Source organism: Camellia sinensis, chromosome 12 (assembly GCF_055761805.1).
Source record: "Camellia sinensis isolate YWXY chromosome 12, ASM5576180v1, whole genome shotgun sequence".
NCBI classification, from domain to species: domain Eukaryota; kingdom Viridiplantae; phylum Streptophyta; class Magnoliopsida; order Ericales; family Theaceae; genus Camellia; species Camellia sinensis.
In genome coordinates this window covers 147,809,590-147,835,453 of record NC_138972.1, presented here as the reverse complement: position 1 = coordinate 147,835,453, position 25,864 = coordinate 147,809,590, and the positions used below count along the sequence as shown (strand labels likewise).

General features: G+C 36.8%; 1 protein-coding gene across 1 annotated transcript; it reads right to left on the bottom strand.

Moving 5' to 3' along the window:
• Positions 1–9,798: 9,798 nt before the first annotated feature.
• LOC114281025 (beta-xylosidase/alpha-L-arabinofuranosidase 2) lies at positions 9,799–14,125 on the bottom strand. Its single transcript, XM_028223464.2, has 7 exons — positions 13,277–14,125; positions 12,077–12,364; positions 11,809–11,978; positions 11,609–11,706; positions 11,046–11,396; positions 10,547–10,963; positions 9,799–10,389 (listed from the first exon to the last, which is right to left on the bottom strand). Exons 1-7 carry the CDS (start codon positions 13,721–13,723, stop codon positions 9,815–9,817), a joined length of 2,346 nt encoding a protein of 781 aa, XP_028079265.2. The 5' UTR covers positions 13,724–14,125; the 3' UTR covers positions 9,799–9,814.
• Between the last annotated feature and the right edge of the window lie 11,739 nt (positions 14,126–25,864).

Sequence of the window (25,864 nt, the reverse complement as noted above, 5' to 3'; positions counted from 1 at the left end):
AAGGATTTTACACTTGTTGAAATTGGAGGCAATTTACAAGTTGAGAAATACACTTGTTGAAATTAAAGGCAATTTACAAATAGAGAATTGCACTTGTTAAAATTGGAGGCTATTTACAAGTAGAGAAATACACTTGTTAAAATTGGAGGCAATTTAAAAGTAGAGAATTACACTTGTTGAAATTGGAGGCAATTTACAAGTAGAAAGAGAAAGATTTTCACTTGTTGAAATTGGGGGCAATTTACAAGTAGAGAAAGAAGGATTTTACACTTGTTAAAATTGGAGGCAATTTACAAGTAGAGAAACACACTTGTTGAAATTTTGAACAATTTACAAGGAGGATTAGCCGAGATGAATTACACTTGTTGAAATTTCAAGCAATTTACAAGTAGAGTTATCCGAGATCAAGACGTATAACACTTGTTGAAGTTTTACTAGTTCAAATTACAAAGGTTTTGACACTCGTTGAAATTTCGGAAAAAATTTACAAGTCAGAGATTAGCCGAGGTTATTTATTCTTGTTGAAATTTCTGAACAAATTACAAGACCTGAGATGATTACTATCCGAGATATTGTGCTCCGAAGTGAGTACTATCCCGATGTGATTATTGTCTGAGGTAATTCACCCCGAAGTGGTTAGAAGTACAAGAATGAAGAATGCAGAAAAATATTCCAAGTATGGGAAGCGTACACATAGAAAGCAAGAAGAAAACATGCAACACTTAAAAGAAAAACAGAAAAACATTCATTGAGAAGAAAACTTGTTGATTAAGAAGAAAGGGCACTTCGGCCGAATACTTGTTCAAATACAAAAGTGGCGCATCGGCCAAAACTAGCATTGTTTAGAAGGAAAAAAGTTACATACAATGAAAGAAAGTACAAAAATGGAAAAAACCTAAGTACTAAGGTTGGGAACAACAACTTCGGATTGAGTTGCTTCAACAGTGGATATCGGTTCAGGACAAGAAGCCTCCACTTCGGCTTCGATCTCAGCATCAATTTCACGAAACGTCTGCTCAACGCTCCTCTCTACTTCGAGCTCGGCTTTAGCAGCGGCCTTCTTCGAGGAAGCAATCCTGGGGCAAGAATCTAGAAAATTCAAACGAAACAAACAAGTAAAGGAGGGGATTCAAAATCAAGAAAACGAACAGATGCCACAAGAACAGTACCAGAATGTTCACAGCAAATGTATAAGACATTGGTAAAAATGTAAAAGCACTAGGGTACTAGGTGTATGTGTGCATCACAGTGGACAAAATAGAAGGTACAAGTTTGGTAAAGACAGCGTCAAGATACCCATAGCAAACACATGACAGTGGCAATGATAGAAACAAAATCCAAGGCACAAGTGAGTGTGTGACAACAGAGTACAAATGACAGATTCATAAAGACTGAAATTAAGGAAAGATGAGTCATGGACTTATCGATTGAAGCCGAGAAGATGGGCGCCAAAGTCAGAAAACTTGAATGAACGAAAATGAAAGGTAAAAGCTGCGCCGGTGGTAACAGAGGAAGCAGTTGCAGAGCTTTGCACGTTCGAAAATGGCAAATTTTCAGGAAAAGAAAATTTGAGAACAAGAGAGAAATCAGAGTTGAAAAAGTGAAGAGACGGAGAGAGAAGAGGGTGTTTTGTTAAAAATCGTTTTAGGCGGCAAAGCGGAATTGATGGCGTCTTGGCTGACGTGCTTGTCAGGCGGCGTGCGCAAAAACGACGCAACCTGATAGCGCGTGGTAGGTACAAACTAATTGAAGGAGAACACATGGACGAAACGGTTGGAGAGCACATGCGTGACAGCTCATGCGCAACTAGAACTGTTGAAATTTTTTAAGTAATGAAACGATCACCTCGGCTAGGAGGTGCGATCTGAAGCAACTTGGAAAGCATGAATATTGATACTTGGCACAAGTAGACATTTGAGTCCAGGGGACTTTGAGGTCGGGGAGTTTGACCTCGGACAGAGGGGCACGGATGAGTGAACGGTGTAGGTTCCATCACCTCATATTGCCAAGGTAATAGAACCTAGGGGCAGTTGTAGGGGAGTATTTTTTAGAATGACATCACGTGGCCGAAGTGACCGACGTGTCAGCCAAGGTGCCACGTGGCATGGTCATGTTGCCGAGGTGATCTCGGCAAGCAGAGGTTATCTGCGGATATATCGGAATCCGAGATAAGCGGATAAAGGACAAGAGTCCTAGATGATTAAGGGTTCTAGTTTAGATAAGGATAAGACTCTTAGAGAGTTTATCCCAATCTAGCTAGGAATCCAAGGATAAGCATGATGAGCTTGAATCCCGTGAAGTAAAGACTTTTAGGGGAGTTGGACATTGATGGCTATAAATAAGAGGCACCCCCATAGGTCTAAGGTACACTTTTGAATATATGAGATATATGTTTTCATACTCTAGCTACAGAGTCGAATATTGTTTATTATCTGTGAGAGATAAGATCACTGACTTGATCGTCGGAGCCCGGGTAGAGGAGCCACCATGGTATTCTAATCTTCTTGTTTGCAGGTTGTTTGGATTCCATCTATTCTGCCGGTGCTCTCTAGCTAAGTTCCCTGTTTGGTTGTGTGGTCAGAAATCAACACCCACAATAATGTTTTTCATGTTTTAATAATTTCAAACACAAGAAATGTTTTCTCAAGTTAACAAGAGAAATCAATAATTGTTAGCTGGTGGGTCACCTTTCAAAAAGCATAATAGGTTTTGAAGATGAGAAATTCAAATTCTATAGACCATAAAGAATGTCATGAAATTTATTATGAAATTAGTTATATAGTGTAAATTTAAAATTGGCGTGATGTGAATCCTATCTAAAATTATTGTGATCTATAGATGTGCTTTCTGAATATTTTTTTAAGTATTTTTCTTTTCTAAATTTATAGTATTGCAATTTAGAGATATAACATCTGCTATTAGTTTAAACAATAGTTTATGTTCCAAGAGTCCTAATAGACTTGAAAGTGTGGAAAGTGAGGTCACTAGCCAGTTATGTCATATGATTCAGACCCCAGTGGGGGGTCACCCCCAACACCCCCCACCCCACGTGGGGTTTGTGATAGGTAGAAAGAAAAAAAGAAAGAAAAAAAAATTAAAAAATAAAAATTGAACCAATCAGTATTCACTGGGACTGGTGGGGATCACCCCCAATGAGGATTTCACGCATTTTTGTTCTTTGTTTGAGTGATAAGTTGAATAGTATAACATACTTATTGGAAAATAACGTAAATTACGAATTGAAATTTCATGAGACGTATAACCTTTTCAAAAGATTTTGTTTTTGTATGTTTTCATAATTGTCATCATGTGTTTATGTGGTGAGTCAATTTAGAGGTCATCCCTACATGACGTGGACCAAGAGGAGAATTGCATACTTTTTTTGGTCTGAGTGACAAGTTGAGTTAAGTTATGATATACATCTTAGAAAGAGTAAGAAGTTGAGTTGAGTTATGATATACCTCATAGAAAGTAAAGTCATAAGTTGATATTACATAAAATTTATTTTTTAAGATCATACTCAATAATTATCTAATGCGTATGAAATAGAAGAATAGCACATACTCATTGACTATCAGAATTAAAAAAAATTCCAATTTTCTTTACTTTCTCATCATTTGGGCTTTATATAATCACTTTTTGCCTAACTATTTGGTAACTTTCAACCTCATTAAAGCAATGGTGATCTGTTATAAGGCCGATAACAGAAATGAAAGCTTAGGTTATCCAATAAGAATGAGATGGAGCATAAAGAAAGGAACTTGAAATGGCAGGAAAAGCATGAGCTTTCTATTGTCAAATTTTTATTTTTGTATTTTTCAATCAATAAGAGAGTAAATGCAAGTATAAAAAATATTACATTATCACACACATCACTGATTTACAATAGTTAGAAAGTCGATAAACAATAGCTAAAAAATTAACAAAACTTACCTACTAACAACCAAATATCAATCCTAATAATCACTACTAGTTACATATAATGCTCATAATGGAAGAAAAATAAATTATCAATAAAAAATATTAAACTCCTCTCTATAAAAGGTGAATCAATAATTTCACACCACAAAATGTGCTATACAATTACTTGGCCAAATGGCCTAGAGCTATCGTCAATCTTAGATTTATCAAATCTAATGATGGTTGGGCATAGCTAACCAATGTTTGCTTAATATGGATTTATGAAGCAATGTTGTGTTAAGATGATGTGTCATTTTCTCAGCATGATTAGTTGGTGTAGATAGCATAAAGGTAAATTACACTCTCCTTTCAAGTAATAAAGAAATATAATTAGTCTCATAATATTAATAAAATTACATTAATTTCCTTTGTGTCAATTGCACTTTTATTCTTAATGTACGAATTATTTCTCACTTTGGCCCCTTAAAGAAAAGATTATCCCATTTTGTTCCGTTAAGTATTTTGAAATTTTCACTTTAGTCTAATTATCAACTCCCGACATGATTAAAAGGAAATTTCAAAAATAAAAAACTAATTTTTCTCACTTTGATCCATAATTTTTACTTCTGATCCACAAATTCAAACCAAGTTAATCTCAAATCCAAACCCAAGTTAATCTCAAATCATCTCTAGAAACCCAAGTTATAATTGGTCTCATAATATTAATAAAATTGCATTAATTTCCTTTTGTCAATTGCACTTTTATTCTTAATGCACGAGTTATTTCTCACTTTGGCCCCTTAAAGAAAATATTATCCCATTTTGGTCCATTAACTATTTTGAAATGTCCGCTTTAGTCCAATTATCAACTCCTGACATGATTAAAAGGTAATTTCAAAAATAAAATTTCTCACTTTGATCCATAATTTTTTATTTCTGATCCACAAATTCAAACCCAAGTTAATCTCAATATCATCCCTAGAAACCCACTCAATTTGTAATTTTTACTTTTGATCCACAAATTGAAACCCAAGTTAATCTCAAAACCATCCGTAGAAGCGCAGTCGATCCCACAACCTAACGTTATATATTGAACGGACGGAAACAAAAAATTACAGTGGATATCCATTAAACTCCGCCCATTTCTTGTGAGAGGAGGCCCGACGTCCTGGCCCACAAGCTCGACTGAAAATAGAAGAAGTAGAAGAAAAAAAAAATTAAAATTCTAAACATAGGCCTGAATCTTAGCCTTGTGCTTATCCTTCGGCCCAACCCACTAGATCACTGGGCCAAAGTCATTGGACAGGGCTTGGGTATTATTCCATTACAATCATCATGCATCACTTTTCTCAAAATACCAATACAAAAATAATAATTTTCACTATACAAATTAACAACGATGCTTGGTAATCCGAATTTTCATGGCCCGAATAGTTCAAATGTCTCAAAAAGACGTCATTTTGGAAATAAAACGACGTCATTTTGATACATTCGAGTTGTTTAAGGCACACAAATTTAAGTTATCAAGCATTTTTCATAAATTATTTGCAGTGTCTGTTTATGTCCAAGTTTAATCTCATCAGTGAAATAAAGTTAAGTTAAACTAACGTTCAATTCATTCACAAATTAAAAGAAAAAGCAAAGACAATTTATTCCTAAAAAATAGAAAGATAATTTTATATATATTCTACTTTTGTTTAACTGAGGTAGCTGTATGTGTTATTCATTCAACTAATTCCCACTATATTTTGAAAAATAAATTTACACATAACAGCCAAAAAAAGAGCATTAATCAGTTCTCCAAACCAACCATGGGTCCAAATCACATCTAGTTGAAAAGTCCAACCCACACTTCTCCTTAAAACTCAGATATTAATGAGAGGGAAATTAGAGCCTTATAACTAGCACAGGAGGGGCATCTCCAGGCGATGTGAGACACATTCCAACACACCTCCCTGGACCACAACACACAATAGTCGGACAAACGGCACACCAGTCACAGGCCCAACCAAGCTCTGATACTAAGTTGAAAAGCCCAACCTACACTTCTCCTCAAAGCCCAGGTATTAAGGAGAGGAAAATTAGAGCCTTATAACTAGCACAGAAGGGGCACCTCCAGACGATGTGGGACACATTCCAACACACCCCCCTGGACCACAACATACACTAGCCGGACAAACGGCACACTAGTCATAGCCCAACCAAGCTCTGAGACCAAATTGAAAAGCCCAACCCACACTTCTCCTTCATCCTCCATATACATAAATATCTATATGATTATCTTTACTGTCGAATAGCGATGGACTTAATTAAAGTCATAACAGAATTTCGTTTGAACTATTCCAACACAAAGATTGATACCACAAAGATTTCAAACTTGAGACTTAGAGAGGAACAAACTCCCAAGTCAAGTATATATATATATGATTACCTTCATCCTCCACATATATATTGATATAACTACTTCACTACCTTTATCCTCCATGTTGGTGTTTGTAAAGTTTTAATTGAGTTCCTCGTCGGATTTTGATCCTTCTTCTTCTTCTTTCCACTCTGCCAATGACTTTGTTAATGGCAAATCCGAGCTTAAATTATTGTAGAATTTCTCGCGTCGCTAAAGCAAATTGAAATAGGATAAGAAAGTAAGGGAAAAAAAATACAAAAGTAAGTAATTTTGCTACATAAAAACAAACAAACATAGCCTTCGTTTGGAAAGTGGGTTGACCTTTTGGCTTTTTGACTTTTTTAACTATTTTAACTTGGGTTAAAAAGCTTAGTTTGGGAAGGGCTTTTTGACTTTTTTGAGTTTTTTTGTGAAAGAAGAGTGTAATGATTAAGGGTTGGATGTGATATTTTATTTTTTGTGACTAAAATAACCTAATTTGTCTTTTGTAGCTATTTTAGCCCCCAACCTTCTTCCCAAACGAGCCTGCAATCAATACACATACATAAATAAAATTTTACGTAAATTTGATTGGTGAGACCAATCACATAAAATAATTTTGATCATACATACAAGATAGTGGAATACATTATAGTAAAATATACACTTTCATTCAAATTATTTTACTTATGTTTTATGTGGTTAATTTTGTAATTACGCATTTACTTTTGTTTTATAACATATATAATAATAATAATAAAACAAAAATTTACGAGGGATACTTACGTGTAGGTCTTAATAAGTGAATTTATTGTCTAATAGGTCTTATGGGAAAAATTTATCACAAAAAAAGTCACTAATTGTAGGTTTTAGCGACAATTTATAAAAATTATGATAAAAAAAAGGTTACTAATTGTCAATTTTTAGCGACGTATGTAAAAAAATTGTCATAAAAAATTATTTTTAACGACAATTTTACCAAGATTTATTTTTAATAGGACTTAATGGGAATTAAGTCTAACTATTAGGATCATAGTTTACCCAAATTACAAAGCCTAATTTAATTGAAAAAGGAAACTCTTTATAATGAGGCAATTTGGGAAATTGGTAAAAAGCCAACTTTTTTGACTTTTTAGTTTTTTAGCTAACTTTTTTACCCAAGTCTTTTTGGCTAAAAAATCAAAAAATTAATTTTTTACCAACTTCTCAAAACTCCCGATAAAAGAAATGAAAGAAGTCAATCTGTCGGTCTACGCTACAAGCATCAATACCATGTACCTGAACTCCGCTGTATCCACCATCCAAGCCCATTAATAAAACTAAAAATTCTTTGATTAATAATCCTTTTTTTTGCAAGGTGATCAATAATTTGATTGTAAGTTTTTTTTCCGTTACAAAAATAAAATTAATTATTTAATTAAATTCATAATTAAACATAAATTAAGAGAATTAATAAATAAAAGTGCATCAATATTAAAAATAATAATGAAATAATAACACACTCTTAAACATAAAACACATCATTTTATATGGACTCTACTCAAAATAACTAGCTTTTGAAGTAAGACTGTCCCTCAAGCCTTCACCCATCTTAAAAAATAAATAAATAAAAAGTGAGACTGTCCTCACATATGTTGCTTTAGGAGTTTTCTTAAGTGTGCAAGTGCACACCATGTGCCACTTACACAAAAAGTGTAAGTGTAAGGTGTAAGTATAAGTATAAGGTGTAAGTGTAAGGTGTAAGGTGTAAGTGGGTTGCACATGGTGTGCAACCTCAAAAAAGGTGTAAGTGTAAGGCTTAATTTTTTACAAAAGGTGTAAGTGTAAGGTGTAAGTGTAAGGTATAAGGTGTAAGGTGTAAGTTGCACACCATAACCAAACCCGTTGCTTTAATACTTGAGCGTGGTAAGACTTTACTTCACACTGCATTAGTTTTATTTTTTTTTTTTATTTATTTATGGTGACAATAATATTTTAGTTTTATTTTACTCTGTAAGAGGAGTTAACTTGAGCCCATTAAATTAATTGGGCCCAATCAAACCCCAATCAAAAAGCCCAAAATTTGGTGAGTTTTGAGAAATTATTGTCAAATAGGCCCAAGTAAATTCTATTGAACGAACCCATAAGAAAGCCAACAAATTGGGTCGATGAAGATCCATCAAGCATATATTTCTAAAGAGAGTCCAACAAGCCCACCGAGGAGGCTTAGATCATATGGGCGTCCGAGGAAGATTAACCGTTGCTTTCAAAAGATATGAAACCCTCAAAGGAGATCCATTTTTCGAGGTATTGGCTTAGTCTTGAAAGAGTTCGAAACTACGAACTTAGAGGCCTATTTAAATTTGGACTCAAAAAGGTTTGGATCCACGAACCTAGAGATCTGAAGCACTTGGCTTCGAACGGATTCGAATGCAATTTAGAAGTCACTCCGTTAATGAGTCCCAGAACATTTGTGGGATCGAAGCTTTCTGGGATCTACGCACCAGAACCATGGGCGTAACGGAGTCCGAACCAAGAACCCGATCCCAAGGATGATGAGTGGAGATAAATTCACTCTTCGGTTAAACTAGCTTATATTTGGGTCGAAGTGGCACGATCTAGGGGGTCCCTAAGACTCAGCAATATTTGTGGTAAGGCGTTCTCTTGAACTACCCTTGACCCTTCTGCGGTAGGACGTCCTCTAGGACTACCCTTGACCCTTTAGGATGATTAGGGATCATTGGTTAGGTGTGGTTAAGAAGAAGGGTTCGCAGAAAGGTTGTTCTCCTCTTTGGGGTTTTCCTCATCTTCGGAGAGGTCACCTCCACAGATAAGGTGGTTAGAGAGAATATTCTCCATATACCTTGCACATGGGCTCCATCCTACATCATAAGGTGTCTATAAATAGCACCCACCCATAACTTTACAAGAGATGGATTTTTGAGGGATTTTGGAGAGACTATTTTTGGGAAAGAACTAATTTCCCTTCTCCATTATCTACTTTGAGAGTGAAAGTGGGAGATCCATGGGAGAGTCTTGCCATTATTGTCTCTCTAACTACTTTGCCTTCTTCTTCACCCAATCTCTTATCTCCATCATCTCTTTGCTATTGTGTTCCTAGTTGTAACTATTGAAGAATCTAAGCCTCTCATCATTTTCTAAAAAATTTGAATTTTCTTCAAAGATCTTTGAAGATTTTTGAATTTCATACATACTCAATAAAGATTGTTTTAGGTATGAATTATAAGTTCGTTTTTGTTTTTATTACAAAAAGACGAATAAAAAAATAAAAATATTATATGACTTAAATAAAATAATAAATTAATAAATTACTTGATATATATGTTAAAAGAGACTGATAGAGACTGATAGAGAAAATTTGTTAAAAGATTTGGCTATATATGTTAAAAGAGACTGATAGAGAAAATTGGTTACATTTCCATTTATTAATAGCTTGATTTCCATCCTACCTAGCCTTTTTCGTTCTTTCAAAAAGCCAAAAAAACAAAAACAAAAACACAGAGAGAGAGAGAGAGTGAAAAAATGGCAAATTCAAATTATCACATTCAAGGAGTAATTCAAGGTGCCCACATGAAGTACATGTTGTCCCAAAGCAATTTTTCTACTTCCATGTTCATCAACCACACTCAAATCCTTGCAAACATCTACATTGAACCTCACCAATCCTTCGGTTTGTGGTGACAAAAAGACCTTCTCAAAACCCATTAAGTGCTTCTGAGGTGAATTGTGCACTTTAGGGGGACTCAAAAACAAGAAAACTGTCTGGCCTCCGCTCATTTTTCCGGTGTTTCTAACCCTCAAGTGGATGTTAAAGTTCAAATTCCGACAACTCTGCTCATCAACAACATCAATAGACTTGCAATTAGAAGAGTGACAAACATGATTGTTTGCTAAGGGGATTGAGACTAGCTTAGTTGCTTGAATTAGGTGGTGGTTGAACGCAGTGTAGCTTAGTCCATGCCCAAATGTATAAATGGTTGGACCAGTGTAAAACCGGTAGGTTCTACCTGGGTAGCCCGTGAAAGGGTCCGGTCTCATGTTCATGTTTGTCATTGGAATGTTCTTGGTATATGACTGTGGATACCATGACATGGGCAGCCTCCCACCTGCAATAAAAACACAACCATGAATTCAATTTTAACAGACATGGGGGAAAATGCAAGTTGAGAAATTTATCATTGTATACTAATTTGACCCAATTCAAGAATTTATTTGGAATTTGTTCAAAATCAATGTGTTAAAAGTGCAAAATAATACACTTACTTGGATTGTAATACCCGAAAATCACATCCGCGATGGCTGCGCCACCAGCTTCACCAGGGTACCCGACCCATAGGATGCTCGTTATCTTATCAATATCTTTCGCAAATTGCACGTCCATGCCCCCTCCAGACATTATGACAAGAATTACAGGCCCCTTGGATGTACTTGCAATTTCAGTCACTAGAAGTTGTTGCTGTCCTGGAAGAGTCAGATCAACTCTGTCGTGACCCTCTGTTTCTATAGATTGATCCGCACCCATTACTAAAATAGTTGCATCTGATGAAGCTGCTATTTTCTTAGCATCACCTAATTGGGCAGCACTACATGCCACCTCAGCCTCGGCACATCCAGGTGCGTAGGCAGTTGGTACTGATGCTGTGAGGCCTTGCAAAGGAGTTGTGTACTTGCACGGAGTGCCTGCAACATAATATCCAAAATGATTTACAAATGTGGTTTTTTTTTTTTTTTTTTTTTAATCGATGTTTTTTTAATTGCGTACCTTCATAGTTGCCAATCATGGTGAGCGTGGCATTGGCATTGGGACCTATAACCGCCAAGGACTTTATGGCAGTGGGAGATAGAGGAAGCGAGCCTCGGCTGTTCTTGAGCAACACGATCCCTTGCCTGGCTGCCTCACGGGCCAGCTCTTGATTCTTTGGGGTGCATACGTCTTTTGGACCAAGCTTCCCATAGTGTTGCTTGCTTGGATCACCATCAAAGAAGCCAAGGCGCATCAACGTTGCAAAATTGTTAGATATAGCCCTGTCAATGGCCGATTCATTCACTAGCCCGGCTTTCACTGCACCTTCTGTGTATTTTCCTAGGTAAGCTCCACAATTGAGGTCTAGCCCTGTTGAATCAAATTAGTCAGTTGATCATTTTGGCATATAAATTTCTTTAGGATGGAATTTTTTTAATTATTTGTCGGCTGTCATATGCTAAAGTGTTACCAAATCAAGAAGGTAGGTATTATCTCTTTAGTTAATTTAAGTGTTTAGCTTAACTAATCCAAAACTATAAATGTTTTGATTGATTGAATCTAAGGGTGGAAATCTTGGTCACCTGCCAATAGAGCCTTGGCTGCAGCCTCCTCGGGTGTTTTTGTGTAGTGTTGGTGCTTATAGAACACTTCTACTGAATCACAATCCGAAACTATGTATCTGCGAAATCAAAAATTCATGCATATAGAAGTTTCAAATGTTAACTCGAATGGCGATGATGGGTTAGAAAAGGTCATGAAGAGTATGGGATATAACAAATACCCATTTAGTTTCCATTTGCCTCGGATCACCCCTTTGAGGAGGTCAGGGTTGGCACAAGTTGGCTTGCCATTGACTTGGTTGTAGGAACACATGACACTTGCAACATTCCCATCAAGAACACAGCTCTTGAATGGGGGCTGAAATGTGTCATCCAGATCTTGCTTTGTCACCTAACTCACCACAACAATTACATTAGCAAATTTTAGAAATTGAAAAAACAAAAACAAAAACAAAAACTGACTCAGAAATTCCTCAAAACAGGACTTACTACTGCATTGAATTCAAAGCGGTCAACGCCTTTCCAATGATCGACATCATATGCCGTGTAGTGTTTACAGCATGCGGCAACCTTGAGCCGGTCTTTGTTTCCAGCGTCCCTTTGCTGTAAGCCTCTCACGTAAGCCGAAGCGTATTTACTTGTCAGCAACGGGTCTTCTCCGGGAGTTTCTTGGCCTCGTCCCCATCTGGGGTCCCGGAAAATGTTGACATTTGGGGACCAAAATGTCAATCCTGCTAGACCGACATTGTACATTGCTCTAGCTTCAGTGGAAACCGCCTACATACAAAAATGTCGTTGAAAATTGTTCATTTTTAACTTATTGGACTAGAAACAGGTTGCATAAATCATGCTTAAAATTGTATCTGTGAAACCAAAATTTTGCATTCTTATATGAATGAAGCCCGGTATGCACATTTCCTTGCACTAAATGATTCATCAAGTTTCTCAGCAACCAAGCAAGCAAACCAGCACAGTCATTTGCATATAACATTGAAATGTTATAACCAAAAAAAAAAAAAAAAACTACAAAATTAGTAATGCAATGAATCTTCTTGAGATAATTTAATTTCATTCCTCAGTCTTAGAAACAGAAAACCAAACTAATAAATCATTAATGGCCAATAAATTATAAATCCAACTGAAATACTGAAATTAAAGACCACCCCTGATGTTCGTGGAGTTTTTAATCTGAATGAAAGTATGAACCATTAAATAAAAAAACATGAATAAAAAAAAAAACAATTTATGTTCTTCCAATCAAATTTTTTTCTGCGACAATATTGCCCAAAACTTTATAAATAAATAGCAAAATGAAAATGTGAACTAACCCAATAGTGAATTTAATGCCAGATACTGAGAGAGAGAGAGAGAGAGAGAGAGAGAGAGAGAGAGTGTGCTATTGATCTTTTAACCATCTAAAAAATACACATTTCTAGAAACATGTCCTTTTCTAAAGCAATCTCAAAACCGTGATGTTCTGAACAAATCAAACATCATATTTGATTACAATTCATGATAATTATGCAAAACCTAACCACACAATCAAACACAACACTCTTACACGAGTGTGGGACTCGCAAAAAGACAGAATTCACATCACATTTCTATGATCAGTTTCTGCATTCCTAGAAACATAAACTAAAGAACATTATTATATAAATGTAGACATATATATATATATATGTATACCTTTCCAATGGCTTCAAAGAGAGTGACATTGAAAGAAGCCGCAGTGAGAATAACCTGAGGGAAGCTAGTAGCTCCAGGGACTAATTCAGAGAACCTTGTCCCACCATGCCAGCCCGGTGCGACACCATGTAAACCCTCAGACCACCACTTGTACTCTGGAATTCCAAGCCTACTCACACTCCCTCCAATGTCCCCCAAGAACCCAATTTTCTCCTGCAATGTCAGCCTCTTCACCAAGTCCTTAACCCTCTTCTTCACCCCCAACGACCGATCACAGAAACCAAAACTCCCCAACCCAGAATTCCCCGCCATGTCGCAGGCGAAAGAAGGCTTGGTTTGGGCAAAAACCCGGGAGGAGATGAGGGAGGATTGGTAGAGAAAGAAGATGAAAATGTGAATACAGAGGAAAACAGAGTTTCCCCTGTTTTGGAGAGAAACAGAGGACATTGCTTTGGGTTTTGTTTTTGCAAGAGAATTGAGTAAGAGAAAGAGTAATGAGTTTGGTTTTATAGAGAGATTTTTTGTGTTTCTACAAACAAAGAGAATCTACTTTCTACTCTGTCTGTGTACTCTATCACTATAATTGATTCTCATGCGAGTCCGTGAAAAAGATTTGATTTTGCATTTGGTGAGATTTTTTGTTAAAAGTAAAAAAAATGTTTTATAGGGGATCCGCGGATTTTGATCCCGGAAAACACATCAAATTTTTTATTTTGCATTTGATTTTGTTAAGGAGCTTTTTGTTTGTTTGGATACTCTGTTGAAGTATGGCCCTATCCTATATGTCTATCGCTATTGAGAGAGAGAGAGAGAGAGAGGCGGGGGACCCAATTTCTCTGTCTGAGTTCTATGTTTCTATGTTTTTAGTGTTGTTTTTATAACAATTTAAATCCTATATTATATTAAATTTGCCACTTAGCCCTCTTTGGGTCTGATTTTTTAAATAATTTTTAAATTTTGGAATTTTTTTTTATTATAGCAATGAAACAAAATATTCATGTGTTTGAAAAATATTTTTTTAATTATATGAAAAAAATGGTAAATAACTCGTATGAATGACTTTTTTTTAGTGATTTTTAAATTTTTTTAATAATTTTTAATTTTTGTAACCAAAAAGTTAATATGCCAACTAAGCTAAATATAATAAAAAGACACCTTTTTCCTTAAATAATCCAGCAATGGAATGGAAGAACTTTGTAATATTTTCCATTCTTCACCTTGTTACATTGACTCGTGCTTTGCATTCAGTTACATTTTTTATTAATGCTTTATAATTTGTTTAATTACCGTACTAATTGAATACAAAAAAACAAAACCTCGACTTATAACACAAAGCAAATAAAAAACAATCACCTTTGAAAAGTAATTACTGAACCTAAGCTACTTGAAGGAGCCAAGCAAGTGAAGTCTTGTCTCTCTCTCTCTCTCTCTCTCTCTCTCTCTCTCTCTCTCTATATATATATATATATATATATCCCTACATCACACTTGTTTAAAATTTCAATTGTAGATTGGTGATAAAATCAATGGAGGCTAATTGAATTAGTCAGAACAGTTGCATTTTTTATTTTTACTTTTGGGTCTAAGGATTAACAGAAACTACTAGGAAAATTTTTAAAGCTTGAAGCTTCGAGGTAATATAGAAATGCAGTTTGATTAGAAAGTGAAAAGTTGGAATCTTGCTCTCTAAACCCACTAAAAAGAATAAAAAATATATACTTTTTATATAACTTTTTATTATTTGATAAATTTAATATTATTGACATCATAGAAGAAAAATGTGTGAACCCTTCTAGATAGAGTTTGATTTTATTCACCCTTTTGATCCAATTTTATTCATCTATCTCTCCATGGATTATTTAGCGAGTATAAGATAAATTTTCTTGAGAAAATTTCATATCAAGGTAAAGTTTAAAAAATAATTACAAATAAATGGTAAAATTTATAACTATTAATAATTAAAATTATAAAATTATTGTGAATGTGTAATAATTTTTTCAAATTGCAACTGAGTTGTAATTTTTCCAATTTTCTTTGGATAGGTACTCTATGACATTAATACATGACATTCATTTAAGCTGTAAAAATTATTGAATGACACCATTGACATACTATTATTAACGTTGAATAGGTTACCATCATGGTGAATATTATTGAATGACACTATTGACCAAAAAAAAAAATATTTATACATGTTTATATGTTGGAAAAAATGTCGTCTCACCCTTTTATAGAAATTTCTTTTTTTCTCAAATTATTTTTAGTAAAAAGTACAAAATAATGCATAGTGAGAAAGTTCAATTATTCTTGTACTTAAACTTTTTATAAACTAAATGATTACTGAAAAAGATATCATTTGCATTTTTTGTCAAAATTTTGGTTTTTCTTACAGCAGGCCATGGCCTCCTCCGGCAAAGTATGGTCCATTTTGGCCGCCCCATTTCATCAACCCCATATACAAAATAATAATTAATGCCTATGTTTGGGAAGTTGGGTTTGAGAATTTTTTTATTAAAACAGTCCCAAAAAATAAAATAAATTTTTTAGTCTAATAAGACAAAATATCGCATTCAATCCATAATCATTATATTCTTTCTCTCACAAAAAAATTAAAAAAGCCAAAAGTCTTTCCCAAATGAGACTTTTTAGCCCCAGGTTAAAATAGCCAAAAAAAGTTAAAAAGCCAACCCACTTGTTAAACGAAGCCAATGTTTGATTGAGTTTTTTAAAAAATAAAATAAAATTAGTGTGGAAAAAAATAACAAAACACTCATTATTTTCCTATGATATTTTTTTTCCTGAGATGAAAATATTTTTTTTAATTTTTTTTAATATATATTTTATTAATTTCTATTTTAAATAATAATAAAAAAGACTAAACAAATTTTAAAATTGAACCAAACAAAATGACTTTAAAAATAGAATATGAGGTTGTGTTTGGTTTACTTTTAGAATTGTGATTCTAATAAAAAAATTTCAAAACTCATAACCAAAATTTTTTTCAAAACTCTATTTTTAAAAAAATTCAAAAAAAAATTATTTTATTTTTTAAATTATTTTTAGAATCAAAATTTGAGCAAGTTAAGGCCAAGTTTGGGAACTTGTAAAAAAGTCAAAAAGTTACTTAAAAAGTTATAAAGTTAACACTATTCACCAAAAGTCAACAATTACGACTGCACAACTCCCAATTCGAATTTTTCTCTACAAATCAATTTTTACAATTTTTTATTATACATTTTTTCATAAAAAGTCAAAAAATTAACCCAAATATTCATATTTTCAACCTCAATTTTTTTGTCCAAAAAGACCAAAAATATATTTATTTAAAACACTCCAAACAACCCCTAAATATCAACTATCGGTCAATTTCATTATTAAAAGCTGAGACTTTGTCAAAAAATTAAGCCTATTTGTTAAAAAAGTTAAAAAGTTACTTAATTTTTCGACTCACAAAAAATTTACAATATTACCAGAAAATCAAAAAAGAGAAAGAAAAGAATAACTCAGTATAATTACTCTAATATTTAATTTTTTTAAAATACTTAAAATAAAAGTATAAATTACAAATACACCCCTAAGATTTTATTAAAATACAAATTCCTCCTGTAGTTTTGAAAATTACATTCTACTCTCTCAGGTTTCTAATTTCATAACAAATTGTCTATTTTATTAATAAATCATTAAGTCAATTAACAATTTTTAGTGATGTTAAAAATATATTTCAATTAATAATTTATGTAGTTTTATTATTGTATAAGAGAATAATTTTAAATTTTATTTTTTTAATTAATTCTGTTAAATAAAAATTTTTAATAAGAGAGGTATTTATAATTTTTTAAACTATAAAGGTTAATTTATATTTTTAAGCAAACCTTGAGAGTGTATTTATAATTTGTCCTAAATAAAAATTAAACCGAAGAGTCAATAAAGCATCAAATTTAATTTAACCATGCGTTGAGTAAAATATGAGACTCATGCGTCGAATTCAAATTGGCGGTCAAATCAAACCTGCTTCAATTCTAGAAGTAATTTCAAGCATAGATTTTTCAAATTGGGCAGCAGCGAATTGCGAGGCCAAGGGAAATTTTTTTAGTTTTATTTTGGTGACATGAATCATTCACTTTGTAAAAGATATATATATAAAATATGTTTGAAAAAATTTAAATTAATTAGTTATTGGTGTCCCTTTCATCAAGTCATATTTGTATTTAAATTTATACTAAAATTTAAATTTATCATTTAATTTTTTAGATATAAATATGTCTTGATGAAAGGGATATCAATATTTCGATTAACTTGAATTTTTTTAAGTATATTCTACTCGATGTTTTTTAAAAAGTGAACGATTTAAATTGTCAAAATGAGACTCGAACAAAAAGCCTTATACCATGTACAGTAGCCACCCAAATCCTAGATTTTTATGATGCCAAACACAAAATTACAAACACCACAGTTCAAACATGGATTGAAATAAAAGATGAATTTAAAAGAGATAAAAAGAGCCTTAACATAAGAAATAAAACAACATTTACGCAAGGAGAAAAAAATCTACACAAAGAGAGAAAATTTCTATGCACAGCGATATTATTGTAATACAGGAACCAAAAACATTTTAAAATAATCACCATCAAACATTTTCACGATCAATCTATCATCATAACATATGGTATTGTAATCTTTACCTTTATATTATAAAATAAATTATTTTGAATTTGAGAAGACCACTTAATATATACAGAATATCAAATTTTAATCCTGAATTGAGTCTTAGACCCCATTTGGGAACATGCTAATTTAGTAACTTTTTGGTTATTTAGCTAAAATATGAGTTAAAAAAACTAGTATATTTGGGATGACTTTTTGACTTTTTACGAAAAGATGTACAAAAAGTAAAAAAAAAAAAGAATTTTTAATTTTTTAGTATAAACTGTTAGTTTTTTGACTAATTTAATAATTTTTTAACTTTTTAATTAAAAAATTCAATTGCCAAACGAGATGTTAGCCTAACAACTCTTCAATTTTAAAAGGTCCCAATTTCACTTAAAAAGATGGCCATATTTCACGGACCATTTTTAGACATCTACAAGGCTAGTGAATCCACGTGCTATAAGGTAGCGAAAAATGCTTGGGAGCATTAATTAGTGCTCCCACTAATTAGGTGGTAGCGGGTCACGCCATTAATGATGTGATGTATTGGTCTTGGAGTTGTATTTTTTTTTTTTTTTTTAATGTATTAATGTTATTAGTGGTGATATTTTTATTGGGATGAATATTGTTGATAAGGTAGCAGACGCCATAAAGAGGATAACATATAGGTGGGATAATAGATATCCTTCTCAATTATTTTTGGTTTGGTGACATGATTATCATTTGGAGCATTTCTCGCAAGGGCATGTCAGGGCCTAGTCCAATTCTTTCCTCCACAAGATAAAATGACAAACAAAATTCCATGCTAGCTTTAGGCCTTCAACAATTGGACTTGATTTTCACATCTCATAATTTCTAGCTAAACTAATTTAGGGATGGTTTGAAATGATTTAAATAAATATATTTTTTATCTTTTTATGAAAAGATGTGTAGAAAAGTAAAGAGATGATGTGATGAAAAAAAGATAAAAAGATAAATTATATTAGAGATGCCAAACTTAGCCTTAGTTATTATAGCGATCCCGGGTTTACCCTTGTTGTACAGTGATCCGGACATGTGTCCGTGGATATTGGTTGTTGTTTATTATCGTGTTTGCATCCTTTGTACTTTGTATTTGAGTTATGGGATGTGTTGGGCAGGTTTGTTACAGGTTGGTTGTGTTTGGGAGCCTAGTGTTGCTGCCCAGAATTTTGGACCTTCGCTCGAGCGAGGAGTTGGTCGCTCGAGCGAGCGGTTGCACCTGGTTCTAGACCTAAGAGCTGTCTTTCTTGGCTCGAGCGAGCTTTCTTCGCTCGAGCGGTCTGGATTTTTCTTCGCTCGATCGAGAACTTCTTGGCTCGAGCGAGAGTTTTCTGTGTCTGGTCGCTCGAGCGACCAATCCTTCGCTCGAGCGAGAGTGTTTTATATCAGCGGACAGCAGCGTCTAAAACATCACTTTTTCACTCTCTTTTTGATCCAAAACCCTTAATCCGAGCCTCTCTCTCTCTAAACTTGCACTCTCTCTAAGGTTTGATCTCCCTAGGGTGTGAATCTAGCCTAGGGCCTTTGTTAAAAAGGTAGAGGGTGTTAAGAGCTTCGATTTAATCTGAAAAAGTTTGGATTTGGAGCAAGTTGATCTTGGAGTCTTCATCTCTTTTTGGCTGAAACTTCAAGGTAGGGATATCCTACTCCTCTCTATGGGTTTTGTCTTTAAATTTTGGTATTTTGAGATGTTGGTCTTGGTTTGGTAATTTTTGTGAAAGTTTGGAGCTTTTGTGTAATTTTACAAAAGTTGGGGTTTAATTCATAATAAACCTAGATGCATGTTTGGCATAGAAAAATGGAATGATTGTTGAATCATTGATGAAAATGGGACCTAAGGGTTGAAATGGTAATTATGGAAAATGGCCTAATTACATTGTTTAATTAATTGAGATAATTAATTGAGAAGAATGAAGAAATGAAATGTTGATTGAATATCCATTGTGCATTTATTTTCTGTTTAGAGATAACTGCTTTGGGCTATCGGTGGAGGATAGTCGTGATTGTTGTAGACAATGCATGATGATTAGGTAAACTGAAACTAATCAATGAAATGTGTCATGGAACTTGACGGTTGATAGAATACATTATTTGTATGTATTGGGTGATTGTATATAGAACCATTGTGTTTATATACGTTATGTGTAGAGGAGGAGATAGGGGATGTACTCCGCGGTTTAGGGGAAGATAGGGGATGTACCTCTAAACCGGATAGGTATTGGGAGGAGATAGGGGATGAACTCCGTAGACACAGCTCATATGCTTGTCTAGAGAAGTGAAGATAGAGCTCATATGCTTATCTTTGTGAAGTGTGGATACAGCTTGTATGCTTGTCTGTGGATATTGTTGATATACATATCTGTTGTAGAATGTGGATACAGCTTATATGCTTATCTGAGGATATTGTTGTTATACATATCTGTTGAGAATGTGGATATAGTTTTTATGCTTATCTGAATGTGAGATATAGTTTTTATACATATTTGTGGAAATGATGATAGAGCTAGTATGCTTATCTGTTGTTAAAGGGAAAATGAAAAGTAATTGGGACTTGTAAGTCGTTGACATAAATATGTTATTTATGTGATTGTATCAGTGTTGACCAACTATCAATTGCTAATGTTTTAGTCATTGTCCATGGTTGGTTTAGTGCATTTCTACTGGACTGTGGCTCACCCTATATGGGAATATTATTTTCATGTACAGGAAGCATGCCACCTCCAAGGATATAGCTTGGGAGGCTAGAGGCGGACATAGTGTAGTTGTTTTACTTTTGATGTATTACATGTAACTTCAAGCCAAGGGCTTAATGTGTAAACGAGTTTGTACTCTTTTGTTGTAACCAAGTGTTAACTTGGAAAGCTGTAAGCCCATAGGGCATTTTGTTATGATGTTAACATGTAATACTTATGTAATGAAACTCAATGACATAAAGGAATGTGGTTAGTTTATATGTAAATGCATGTCTTATCTGACGGGTTTAATGTTATTATTTTGAGGGCGTTACAACTTGGTATCAGAGCGTACCGGGTTCGAATACTTTGGGTACGTGGGAAGTGATTAGGATCACAATGGGTTTGTCTCGCTTGATAGAGACTTAGATGTAGTATCATATGCTATGTGCTTAATTGATAACATGCTTATGTGACTATGTGGGTATGGGATTTAATTTCTAGGATGTTGATTGGATCCTTGAGTTTCTGGGAGTCTTGTTGGAAAAGCACTTGATCAATGCTATTTCTAACCGGAACTCTAGTAACGCCTTGGGACTATCATTATCCGGAAATGAAATTCGTAAGTGCTTATGTGTTTATGTGCTTATGTGGAGTGAATTATTGTTGTCCATTGCATTAGGACACGAGTGTTTAGCTTCGGCACATTTATTAATGTGCTAATGGCTTTGTTTCCTTTATTAGGATGTCAGGACGAGGACGAGGACGCGGTAGGCGTGGTAGGCCGGGTAGGCAGGAGGTGCCTGTGCCAGAAGAGATTCCGGTAGTTCAGGAGGGAGTTGGGCAGGCCAATGTGGCCGAGCCAGTGGGTCAGCAGGCTATGGGTGCCTTGGCCAGAGAGATAGCAGGAGCTTTGGGTATTCTTAGAGCTGGGAATCAGGCAGCTGAGACAGGGTCTTCCTTCTTGAAGAGGGAGTTCTTCCGGTGTAATCCGGACGAGTTTATCGGGGATCCTAAAGAGCCGCTTAAGGCAGATGAATGGCTCGAACAGACAACGAAGACGTTTGAGATGCTTGGCATCGAGGACGGAGCACTGAAAGTGACCTTGGCATCCTTCCAACTGAAGGGAGATGCGGGTCAATGGTGGAAGTACGAGAAAGCTCGTGTTGGTGGTACTTGGGAGGCATTTGTAAATGCTTTTCAGGAGAGGTTTTTGTCTGCAGCAGCTAGGGAGAAGCTGAGGGATCAGTTTAGCCGGCTTAATCAGCAGGGCTTGTCAGTGGCCGAGTTTGAGGCTACTTTTACCAGTCTGTCTAGGTTTGCATCGGAACTGGTGGCGTCTGAGGAACGCCGTTGCTATGAGTTTGAGCGGAAGTTGAGGGGGGGCCTCAAGTTGAGAATTGGTGGGTCTTATATTCGAGAGTATAGACACCTAGTGGACGCTGCAGCTCATATGGAGCTTATGATGCAGGAGGAGGATGAGGGTCAGAGAGGCTCCAAGAGGAGCCAGGATAGTCAGGGTGATGGCAGGAGACAGAAGGGTTATAACCCTCAGCAGTCTCAGGGTGCAGTCTCTAGATCGACCTTTCCAGTGCCGAGTGTAGGCTCGGGGAGAGGCAGTCAGAGGGAATTCACTTGTTACAAGTGTGGCCAGCTGGGTCACAAGGTTTCTGTTTGCCCGCAGAAGGGTGGGGGTCAGAAAGCTGCTTCTTCTTCAGCTAGACCGCAGAGTCAGAGTTTGGGCAGGGGGCAGCTCTTGACTTGTTATCAGTGTGGACAACCTGGGCACCTGAAGAGGTTTTGCCCACAGTTGAGTGCCACTTCGGGAGCGTCTGGTTCTAGGCAGACGCAGGGTTTTCAGCCAGCTCAGTCTGTGCAGGCCTCGAGGGCCAATCCGGGAGTTTCGTCATCCCAGTCTGTGCAGCAGTCTTTTGCTCCGAGAGGTGAGCAGGTAGACCAGGGGCCTACGGGGCGCGTGTATGCTGTTACCGCGCAGGATTTAGTACCAGCTCCATCAGTAGTGAGAGGTACTTTTCTGTTTTGCAACTCGGTTGCTAATGTGTTGATAGACACGGGTGCATCTCATTCTTTTGTATCTGCTGCATTTGCATCTGTTTTGGAATTGGAATTAGCACAGTTAGCATCTCCTATTTGTGTGGTATCGCCTTTGGGTGGTGAGTTGATCCTGAAACAGGGTGTTAGAGGATGTGATATAGAGGTCGCCGATTATAGGCTTCCTTTTCCGTTTGTTGTCATGCCCATGAAGGGTTTTGATGTTATTTTGGGTATGGACTGGTTATCGTCATACCGGGCTGTTATTGATTGCTACCGCCAGAGGGTCACGTTATGTACCTTGAGCGGGGAGTGGTTCCATTTCTTGGGAGACCGGGTTGGTAGTGTTTTGCCACCGGGGTATGATTCGCGAGGGCGAAGTGAGCTTAGTAGTCTACTTGCTAGCTTTGAGAGTGGTGAGAGTGGTGAGACCCAGCTTGTGTTGCCGAGGGTGGTTTGTGAGTATTCGGATGTCTTTCCCGAAGATCTTGTTAGTTTGCCACCTCACCGAGAGATAGAATTCTCTATTGATTTAGTTCCCGGCACGGCGCCGATTTCTATGGCACCTTACCGTTTTGCTCCAGCAGAGTTGGTTGAGTTGAAAGTTCAGCTCCAGGAATTGCTAGATAAGGGCTTTGTACGCCCTAGTGTTTCACCGTGGGGAGCACCGGCACTCTTTGTTAAAAAGAAAGATGGTGCCTTGAGATTGTGTATAGACTACCGGAAGTTGAATCGGGCTACGGTTAAGAATAAGTATCCTATGGCCCGTATAGATGATTTGTTTGACCAGTTGAAGGGTTCCCGTTGTTTCTCTAAGATAGACTTGAGATCGGGTTACCATCAGTTGAGGGTCAGGGAGGAAGATATTCCTAAGACGGCATTCCGTACGCGGTATGGCCATTATGAGTTTTTGGTAATGCCATTTGGACTTACCAATGCACCGGCAGTCTTTATGGACTTGATGAACCGGATTTTCCGGGAGTTCTTAGACCGATTCGTGGTCGTCTTCGTGGACGACATCCTTATCTATTCGTCTTCTGAGGAGGAGCACGAGGCACACTTGAGAGTGGTGCTTGAGTTACTTAGAACCCATAGGCTGTATGCCAAGTTTGGGAAGTGTGAGTTCTGGCTGGGGGAAGTCAAATTCTTAGGCCACGTGGTATCCGGGGAAGGGGTGTCAGTTGATACATCCAAGGTTGAGGCAGTGCAAGATTGGGCACAGCCTAAGAGTGTATTTGAGATCCGCAGTTTTCTGGGATTAGCTGGGTATTACCGTCGGTTTGTGAAAGATTTCTCCAGGTTAGCGTCACCGTTGACTAGACTGACTCGGAAGGGAGTCAAGTTTGTGTGGAGTGAGACTTGTGAAAAGTCGTTCCAAGAGTTGAAAGTTAGATTGACCACCGCTCCGGTATTGATTATTCCGGAGAGAGGGTTGGGTTATGCAGTTTATTGTGATGCCTCACGAGAGGGTTTGGGTTGTGTGTTGATGCAAGAGGGGAAAGTGGTAGCTTATGGCTCACATCAGTTGAAAATACACGAGAAGAATTACCCCACACACGACCTAGAGTTAGCAGCAGTGATTTTTGCCTTGAAAATCTGGAGGCACTACCTTTATGGTGAGAGGTTCGAGGTATTCTCGGATCATAAGAGTTTGAAGTATCTGTTTACACAGAGAGACTTGAATTTGAGGCAGAGGAGATGGATGGAGTTCATCGAGGATTATGATTTTGAGTTGCATTATCATCCGGGAAAGGCCAATGTTGTGGCCGATGCCCTTAGTAGGAAGACCATTAGTGATGTAGCTTGTATAGCCATCCGGGAATGGGAGATGTTGGGGGCACTTGGCGAGTTTGATTTGCTACTGGGCGAATCTGTTGAGGCTACGGCCTTGTTTTCTGTTGTTGCGCAACCTACACTTATGATTAGAGTGTTAGAGGCACAGAGAGGTGACCTTGAGGTAGAATCTCTCCGAGAGAAGATCTCCAGTGGGAAGGTTGAGAAGGGTTTGACGGTGTATCCCGACCTGAGTGTGAGATACCGAGACCGTTTGTTTGTACCGGAGTCTTGCCGAGAGGAAGTACTCCGAGAGTTTCATCATTCGCGCCTTGCGGTGCATCCGGGAGGTACTAAGATGTATCAGGATTTGGGTCGCCAGTTTTGGTGGCGGGGTATGAAGAGAGATGTGGCTGTTTTCGTATCGAAGTGTCTTACTTGCCAGCAAGTGAAGGCCGAGCATCAGAGGCCAACGGGTTTGTTGCAACCCTTGCCTATTGCCGAGTGGAAGTGGGAGCATGTCACTATGGACTTCGTTGTAGGTCTTCCGAGGACTCAACGGGGTAGTGATGCTATTTGGGTGGTTGTAGACCGGTTGACTAAGTCGGCGCACTTTATTCCTATGCGCGTGAGAGATTCGGTAGATCATCTTGCCGATTTGTATATTCGGGACGTAGTGAGATTGCACGGGGTCCCAGTGACGATCGTCTCAGATAGAGATCCTCGTTTTACTGCTAGGTTGTGGCAGAGTTTGCAGAGTGCCTTGGGCACTAAGTTGACCTTTAGTACGGCTTATCATCCTCAGACTGACGGGCAGTCCGAGCGTACTATTCAGATCCTCGAGGATATGCTTCGGGGTTGTGTCCTAGATTTCAGTGGGACGTGGGAGAGGCACTTGCCATTGGTAGAGTTTGCCTACAACAACAGTTTTCAGTCTAGCATCGGTATGGCACCGTTTGAGGCCTTGTATGGCCGACCGTGTAGGTCTCCATTTTGTTGGGCCGAGGTGGGTGATGCACCTTTGTTGGGTCCGGAGTTGGTTAGGGAGACGACGGAGAGAGTTGAGCTTATCCGTAGGAGGCTTGTTACAGCCCAGAGTCGGCAGAAATCTTATGCTGACCGTAGGAGGAGGCCTTTGGCGTTTGAGGTAGGTGATCATGTCTTTCTGAAGATATCACCTAGGCGAGGTCTGATGAGGTTTGGGAAGAGTGGGAAGTTATCCCCTCGGTTTATTGGTCCTTTTGAGATCCTTGAGAGGATTGGTGAGGTTGCTTATCGGTTAGCCTTACCGCCGCAGTTGTCCGGAGTGCATGACGTGTTTCATGTGAGTATGCTTCGGAAGTATGAGCCAGATCCATCACATGTATTGGATTGGACTGATTTAGAGGTAGATGAGGATGCCTCGTATGAGGAGAGACCGGTT